The sequence below is a fragment of the Salvia miltiorrhiza genome, chromosome 7 (assembly GCF_028751815.1).
Source record: "Salvia miltiorrhiza cultivar Shanhuang (shh) chromosome 7, IMPLAD_Smil_shh, whole genome shotgun sequence".
NCBI lineage: Eukaryota > Viridiplantae > Streptophyta > Magnoliopsida > Lamiales > Lamiaceae > Salvia > Salvia miltiorrhiza.
Window position 1 is genome coordinate 27,006,486 of NC_080393.1, and position 9,297 is coordinate 27,015,782.

Consider the following 9,297-nt stretch of genomic DNA (forward strand, 5'->3'; position numbering starts at 1 on the left):
TGAAATGAAAAGCCTAGTGTAATATTATAGCCGGCAAAAAATGAATAAAACTGAAACTCTCCACTAATACACTGTACCCATAAGCTTGGAAGTGGAAAGGAGTGGTAATCTTTTATAATACTATATATATAAATATGCAGCATGATAGGGTAGCAGTAGCACCCAATGCAAGATGGGAAAACCCTAGACAGGAAGTAATAAATGGATGAGATTCACATTAACAAGCTCCTAATGATGGCGGCTTGAGCGCTGTCGCTGTCCGTGGAATCCAGCAGCTCCGACAATCGATCGCTGAGATCGTCCACCTCCCTGTGCAAGCTCCTTATGTAGTTGCACGTCTCCTGCAGCACCTTGGAAGCGCAAACCTACCACACCAAATTAATCATGTTTCTCGGGAAACATTCCAGTCCCACGTACCAAATTGTGGACCAAACTGCTTATCCCCTCACAAATAAAAAAGGAAAATAAAATATCGCTGTGTACCTTGTCGGAGCGTCTGTTGCGGATCTCAGGGATGAGCTGCTGCAGTCTGGAGACGAGATCCACCATCTGCTCGTCGCTGATTCTCGACCCTCCCGGCTGTCTCGAACGAGATCTTCTGCTCGACATTATTTCTGTATATATATGAACCCTAATTACTGATGAATTGGTTGTGAATGTGTGCAAATGAAGGTGGAGAGAGAGAGGGGGGATAAGAAGAAATAGGAAATGCGAGAAAACACACAAGGAGTAGTGTTGGAGGTGATGACGACAAGTGCATGGGAGAAAGCAGTGGGCTACGCCTCTTTTTAAATAGAGATCAATTTGAACTTGAAAAAACTATATACTCAAATCTCAAGAGAGAGAAAGAGAGAGACTCCATACTGTCCTTCTCCATATGTTCCCCAAGGTGCCAAACTGGGGTTAAAGGTTAAGCCAAATTTCACTTATTTATCACAATTTTGCGGGCCATTTTGTGTCAGTCTAAGCACGCAAGCCCATGTTATCTTATTATCTCTTCGCATTTTTATATTTAAGCACAACAACTTAGAGGCCGTTAATTAATTACTTTCAGTCGACAGTCATATAATAGATTCACAAAATAACTCTAATTATTCTACTATATATCTGTTTTAAAAAATTAATTAATTTTGCAATTTTTTTAGAGGGATTAATTTTGCAATTTTTAATTTAACCATTTTATCATTTAAATAATCAATTCAATATATATTATCTATATATATTCTTGTCTACTCAAATAGATATATGTAGCGAATGGTTCCAATGATAATGGTTATATATTGTGAGAATAAAAATTGATTTGAATAAGTCAGTATACATGGTAGAATCAGCAGCATGTAATGCATAAATATTCAAACCTAAGTTTAAATCATAGATGAGGCAAGTTCACCAATTAACTGAATTTTGACTATTCATGCATTATAAGCAGCTTATTCAACACTAAATACTGAATTATTTGTTATTCTCATTTCTCACGAAGATATTCATTCTCACTATAACCTAACCCTATGTATAAAGAGAATCCAACGAGAATGTTATCTTTTGTGAGAATGAGAATTGATAACGAATAAGTCAGTAAAATCGACGAATAAACTATTTATAATGCATGAATAGTTATTCAAATATGAGTTCAAATCCTATAGAGGACAAAAATTTCACTATACATTGACTGAATTATAGCTATTCAAGCATTACAAATCGCTTAAAGGAAAGGTTTATATATATATATATATATATATATATATATATATATATATATATATAGGGTTAGGTTCAATGAAAAAGGCCTAAATGTAAGAAAGAAGAGAGAAATAATCTCATCCGTTGATCTTATCTAATCTAACGGACATGATTTGTTCACGCCATGTTCAACGGATTTTTTCGTTGAACATTCGTGAACATATATACAATATTTTTGGGGGTTCTGGGTTTCGACCCCCCATATGTTCAACGAAAAAATCCGTTGAACATGGCGTGAACAAATCATGTCCGTTAGATTAGATAAGATCAACGGATGAGATTACTTCTCTCTTCTTTCTTACATTTAGGCCTTCTTCATTGAACCTTGGCCTATATATATAGGGAGAGGGTCATGTGAGAACTCTAATATTTTGTGACACCTAAGAATGAATCCTAACCTTTTATCATGTGAATCTAACGGTTGTGATTTGCCTCCACATCCACCGTATATATATGTGTTAAGGGGTATAGTAGTATTTCTTGATTTATTAGAATCGGTTACTTCCTTATTCCATGCAATCTAATATCTCATATTTATGGTATTTTTGATTTGGTCAAACCACCATATCTTTAATGACCCACTAACACACAATTAATGAGATTTCATCTTCTTTTATTATTAGAGTTATTTCTTCATCAATTGTTCATCGATTTGGAAAAATTGTCCAAGCAAAATAATCACACGTAGGAACAGAATTATCTTCTTCACCAATGCGTTAATTCCACCGTTTATTACCTTAGTTGGTGGTTTGAATTATGTTAAACTTACTTTCTATTCATGACTGTAGTAATTGACGAACAAGCATTTTTCAATTAATGAGCATGTTCTTTGGTCAGGTACATCTTCACATGAATTTTGTGACCTCAACGTTTGTTATTCGACCGAACATAAAGTCACATTCATGTTCATGTTGAATTTATGCACATTTGTTCATAAGTACATTTGCATAACAACTGCTTCATTGAATAAACTTTGTTCATTCGTGATTGAATTGTTCATGCATGTTGTTCGTGTGCATAAAATAAATGTAGATTGTTATTGATTACATTAGTTTGTGCTTTGAAAATTTTTGATCTTACCTTTTATCCATGACTGTATTGAAATATGAACAGTCATTTTCCAATTAATGAATATGTTTTTGGTTATGAATTCCAAACATGGAACGTCATTTATAAAACACTTAAAAAAATTACAAGGAGAAGTATTTGATATTGCTTAACAATGGTGCATAACCAAATGTATGCACATTTTTTTCATAAGTATATGTGAGCAAAGTAGAACAATTAAAAATGAATAAACTTTGATTTCAACTACCAAATGCAATCATAAGTCTGTGCTTTATTGAAATATGGCATAAAATATGGAGTAGTATTTTTTGGAAGTTTATAACTTGTTCATATTACTGACTTGTCTCATCCAAACAAGACATAGTTAGCATTGAAGTTACTATTCTTGCACAACTCCCGATAATGTGTAAATGCACATTTCAGCAGCCCTCCCCTCACATCATTGTACTCGCAACTTAAATCGTGCCACAATATCTAACTCGGCTCATATCACGTGGAGACGACGACATTCCACACTTCCAACTTATTGATCCACCGCCCATAAAAGTCTCCAAATGGCGCATGAGGTATAACCCCGTGTCTATTGTATTCTTGTTGTCTACCCATTTCATATTTACATGTTGCATTTGCGCTCTTGATATCGTGTTTGCCTTTGCGAATTTCTGATGGTCCAAAAGATACTATGACAACAGAAAACACTAAAAAACCACACATGATTAAAATATATAAAATTATACATGAACATCGAATGTATATTAAGGCGAATATATTCTTACCTTCAAGCAGACATGAAAAACATTATGAAATCCAACTCTTACCATATTCATTGTCGACGTTAGACATGAATAACGCATATTATATTCACAAACACTATATTCATAGACAACCCCACATCATATTCACACATTCAATTAGCACAAACAAAATCTTACACTAACAAACATTACTCATATTCACATTATAATAATATGAAAAGAATAATAATGATCAATGAATGGTATATTTATATTTAGTAAAGCCTAAAACATTCCCACAAAAAAATGCATGAGCATACGAACGACCTGTAACCACTTGTCATGTTCATATCCAAATAAAGAGTTGAACAAAACATATTGTCAAAAGTAAGTTCTATGTTCACATGAACAACAAAAATGAATAACAAAATAGACAAATGAACATGAAAATATGATATTTTGTCATAAATAAATTATATGTTCACATGAATAACAAATATGAACAACAAAATAGACACATGAACACGAAAATATGGCATTTTGTCATAAATAAGTTCTATGTTCACACGAACAACAAGCATGAACCATGTTGTGATTAGTATTACTACAGTATAGTCATGATTGAACAAACCCGTGAGAAATCACAGAAAATCGAAAAAAATCGTCGTCGAAAATCACACAAGAAATTGCCATATCTATTCCCCACCAAGCCGGAAACCACACAAACTATACCAACCAAATCCTAGTGTCCATGGAAAAGTACAAAAAGTTTTCACAAATATAGATTGAATAAAGCTCATTCGTTGGAGAATGTCATAAAATCGCAGAAACCCACCCACATAATATATTCACGCTTGAACAAACCCGACGGAAATCTCACAAAATCGAAGAAAATCCTCGCCGGAAACCACACAATAAATTCTCCAATCGATTCCCCACGAAGTCGAAAATTACACAAACTAACACCACCAAGTCGGTATTCGTCGAAAAGAAGATTTAAACAGAAAAAATCGTGGAATCCCTTAATATGGCACTCACCTTCGTCAATGGTGGTGATGTTCACCGGACAACGATCCCAAGTTGGGCGAGAAACTTCTGGTTTGGTGGTAGATGAACAATTCTTTCTCTCTAAAGAATGATCGACGGTGATAGGCTAGAGTAGAGGTGAAAAAACTGCATGCATTAATTAAATTACCTTTTGATTTCTATCCAATTTAGTAAGACACGTCAATTAAGGGATTTCTTCAAATCTTTGATTAACATCCATTATTTGACTTTTAACTAATACCTTATATGCCCTTATTCACACAATTCGGCTGATATGTTAATTATATTGTAATATTAATTATGATTATTATCTTTAAATGTCATCCGCTAGATTAAACAAAATCAAGGGCTTAAGAATATATATATATATATATATATATATATATATATATATATGGGTGGGCTACCGTGAGAGCACATCTTAAAATAAGAAATAAGAGCAATTTTTAATGTATGAATTTTATGTAGAACACGTATGAATTCGCTGTATAAAGGTATGAATTGTGAAAAATAAATTTTTGCTACCTTTGGGATTCGAACTCGGGACCATAAATCCATCCAACAGGATTACGAATCAACCGTAGATCTTGATGATCTAAGGGCTGAAAATGATTCTTATTTTATATCTTAAGAAATGCTCTTATTTTAGCTCTTCCCTATATATATATATATAGTACTGGAAGTCTCGATTTTGAAGCAATTCATTAGGCAAGTATATATATTAGTGATGACACACAACTAATATGGGGAGGGCTAAAATAAGTACAGTTCTTAAAATATAAAATAAGAATTATTTTCAGCCCTTAGATTATTAAGATCTACGATTGATTCATCATCCTGTTGGATGAATTCGTGGTCATGAGTTCGAATCCCAAAGGTAACAAAAATTTATTTTTCGCAATTCATACATTTGTACAGCGAATTCATACGTGTTATACATAAAATTCATACATTTTTCCTAGTTCTTATTTATTATTTTAAGAGGTGCTCTCACGGTAGCCCTCCCCCAGCTAATATAAACTATCTGACAAAATGAAATTTGGAACAGGAGATATAACGATGTATATAGAATAGTTCTATATATTTATAATAGGGCTGTGTTATTAATTTCATAAGTTTTATAACAAATAACACTTCCAAAAAAAAAAACCTTGAAATTAAAGACAGAAAATTAACTATGAATCTATTTTCGTTGTTAAAAATGCGGAATTAACGATGGATTGCCGATAGATTAACGGCAGATCGGATTTTTTTTTTATTTTTTAAATTAAATTTCTTCGATAATCTATCGTTAATTAATAATTTAATTTAAATTAATTTTAATTTTTAATTTTTTATATATTTTTTCTTATTTTAAAATCGATGATAATTTTTTTAACTTTTTTTAATGATAAATTATTTTTTTACGAAAATTTAATGATAATATTAACTTTTTATTATTTTAAAATCGATCATTATTTAAAATTAAGAAGTTTTAGGTTCATCTCGATATATTTAAGACTATGCATAAATGAGATTGTATATTAAAAAAGAATTTAAATGAATTGATAGGTTTTGATTTTATCTCAAATTCTTTTTAAAAATTTGAAATATCAAATACATAAATAATTTTAAATTATTTAATTATTCATATTTATAAAGCCTATCAAATATGTACATATATTGTTAGAATAAGAGGGTGTATAAAAATTAAGTTTGTTGAATGTTGACCACTAGGTATCATTAGATTACATGCACATTAATCAAGATTTTTGGGTCAGATCAAACACGTGGTGTCTAGTAAACTCTGCTTTACATTTGACCTGATTCCTCATCTGATTACTCATACTTAACAATATTTTTAAGTAAATATATTCCTTAATTTGAATAATGACGTACCTTCTAATTGATCCCCTTTTAAAATTGCATCAATAACGACAAAACAAAAAAACAAAAAAAAAAGGATAGTCGATGAAGCAAATGTCCAAATTAAGTCGGAAGTAATATCTGGTGAGATTTACTGCTCAAAAAATTCAATGACCGATATTGTTTAGAAATGACTAGAATGAAAAAATTCAAGTTAAGGTGCGTTCATTTTGATGGATAGGAAATTAAATGAGGAATAACAAAAATTTATATTTTTATTAACCGTTTCCTTTTTATTTCATATTTTATACAAAAGAGAAGTTTACCATTTTTTATTTCTTATTTTCACTTCTAAGGAGGGATAATATTATTCCTCCATTTTTGTGTGATAATATTATTCATCCTTGAAGTGAAAATAAAGAAGAAAAAATGGTGAACTTCTCTCTTGTGTAAAATGTGGGATAAGAAAGAAGACATTTAAAGACACAAATTTTTGTTATCCCTCCATTTAGCGGGATAAAAAACAAACACACCCTTAAAGTATAAGCTCTTATATCTACGTATATATGTACACATATATATACACAGACCTATAGGAGAATAGTAAAATAAAAATCAATCTAATTCTTTTTAGTTAAACATTAATCTAGTAAGGTAAATCTTGATTGATGGATGGATAAAATTAATTTTCGGACGAAATTATCATTTTACGCACAAATTAATGTTATCTCTATGATTATGCTTTTTAAAACATAAAATAAAATTTTCTCTATTATTTATCTTTTCTATGCATAAAATAATGTTGTTTATATATCATAGTTATGTTTTTTCACCTTTAGCGTGCGTTCACTTTGATGGATATATGGAAAAATGAGAGACAACAAAAATTTATGTCTTTAAATGTATCATTTCTTTTTCCATGGTGAGATAATATTATCCCTCCTTGAAGTGAAAATAACGAAGGAAAAATGGTGAAATTCTCTTTTGTGTAAAATATGGGAAAAGTAAAGAGACATTTAAAAGCATAAATTTTTGTTATCTCTCTTTTTCCCGTCCATCAAAGTGAACGCACCCTTAACGGAATAAGGTTGGTCTATCTATACCAGGTCCCAAAATTGCGAAGTGAACCCTATAATAATAATTAATTGATTGCTTTTTTAGGTTTAATTTGAAAGAACTTAGGTAAATATTAAGGGACGGATATCATATGCGGATCTAAATCTATATTCAATAAAGTTTTGATAATTTGAGCTGTATTTGATTAAATTGGAATGCTAATAGCGTCAAACAATGCGACATTAGACTTGCACAGAATTAATTATATAGGTGAAGTGGTAGAATCTTGAGGGTGCACGCACGTGACGGGGATATGAAGCAGTATTTTCCGGCGAGATTCGCGCCCATGTTATTGATTTTCTCAGACACCTTGGGAGTTCGGAGCAGCAGAGTTTGTAACTCCTGTTTTTATTTTCTTTTGGGGAAGTGCTTCTTATGTCTTAACTAGTACGCCCACCCGTGCGATGCACGGAGACATAATTTTCAGTTAAATTTAAAATAGTCATCATGATTTATTAATTATGCTTAAATACAACTTATTCGTGTGTAATCAAACTCAATTTCATCATCATGTGAATAGTCAATTTTCTCAAACTCCAAAATCAAAAATAAAAAATTGTTCAAGAAGCATGAGAAACGCCCCAACCCATAAGATTTTACACACAACTAAAAATACATATTTTTTCAGCTCCTAAAATTGTGTTTAATTTGATGGATAAATTTATCATTGAAAAATGATGAATAACAAAAATTTATGCTTTTAAATGTCTCATTTCTTTTACAATATTTGACATAAAAGATAAGTTCACAATTTTTCTTTCCTTATTTTCACTTCAACAATGGATAATATTATTCCTCCATTTTTGAGTGGATAATATTATCTATCCTTTAAATGAAAATAAGAAAAGAAAAATTGTGAACTTATCTTTTATGTCAAATGTTGAAAAAAGAAATGAGACATTTTGAAAGCATCAATTTTTGTTATTCATCCTATTCTAATGATAAATTTATCCATCAAAATAAACACATCGTAAATAAAATCTACAAATATCATATACAAATAAAGCAAATATAGCATGCGATGCAACCTTCTCTAATCATCACGCATAAAATAAAAAAGGTCTTTATAGCCATAAACTCATGTGTTTGTCTATTTTTTTCATTTTTAGATTTTCTAGACCCAACAACTATTCTTGAGTTCAATAACCCAATTAATGAACTGATTAGAATAAAGTATATTTAAAGTATTTCCACTAATTAAATCTACTCAAATGTTCTTATATTTAATCTATTTCTCATTAGAGATACCGAAAAAATGTCAACAATTTTCCACGCGTCCAAAATATGGACTTGCAAAAGATTTAAAAATTATGAAATACATAGATGATTCTCTAACTATTTTCCAGTAATGCACATTGTCTTTTTCCCATTAATTGCTCTTTCATTCCCTCTTCTTCAACTTCGTGTCCTTCATGCTAGTAAACATTAATAAGAAAAGAAGCAAACTAAAGAGAAAATATGAAAGTGTATGAGAAGCTTAGTAAAAATAAGAATAGAATACCTGTGGTTACAAAATTAAATATAGGTTGTTAGCAAAAAGTTTTCTATTAGAGAAAAAATAGAAGGAAAGAATTTGAATTAGCCGAAAAACGCACCTGAATCGAAAAGAGTGACCAAATATTTTATATTAAAAAATAGATATATACATATACAAATGTTGATAAGTTTTGTAAATTTTGGAGAGTAAATATATACATGAAATAGATACATACACAGAGCTTCTAGACTCAAAAGCAGCATACATCCT

At 30.8% G+C, this 9,297-nt stretch overlaps 1 protein-coding gene across 2 annotated transcripts; it reads right to left on the reverse strand.

The window, feature by feature from the left end:
• LOC130995759 (transcription factor PRE6-like) lies at positions 1 to 926 on the reverse strand. 2 transcript variants are annotated; one of them, XM_057921167.1, is made up of 3 exons: positions 725 to 915; positions 484 to 614; positions 1 to 365 (listed from the first exon to the last, which is right to left on the reverse strand). In XM_057921167.1, exons 2-3 carry the CDS (start codon positions 607 to 609, stop codon positions 213 to 215), a joined length of 279 nt encoding a protein of 92 aa, XP_057777150.1. In that variant the 5' UTR covers positions 610 to 614; positions 725 to 915; the 3' UTR covers positions 1 to 212. The 2 variants fall into 2 exon arrangements, with proteins under 2 accessions (XP_057777150.1, XP_057777151.1); XM_057921168.1 differs by having other exon boundaries at positions 484 to 926.
• Positions 927 to 9,297: the final 8,371 nt, after the last annotated feature.

Coding starts and splice junctions, on each gene's coding strand:
- LOC130995759 (XM_057921168.1), bottom strand. CDS start 609: ATGTCGAGCAGAAGATCTCGTTCGAGACAGCCGGGAGGGTCGAGAATC. Junction 366..483: donor GCAACAGACGCTCCGACAAG/GTACACAGCGAT, acceptor TTGGTGTGGTAG/GTTTGCGCTTCCAAGGTGCT.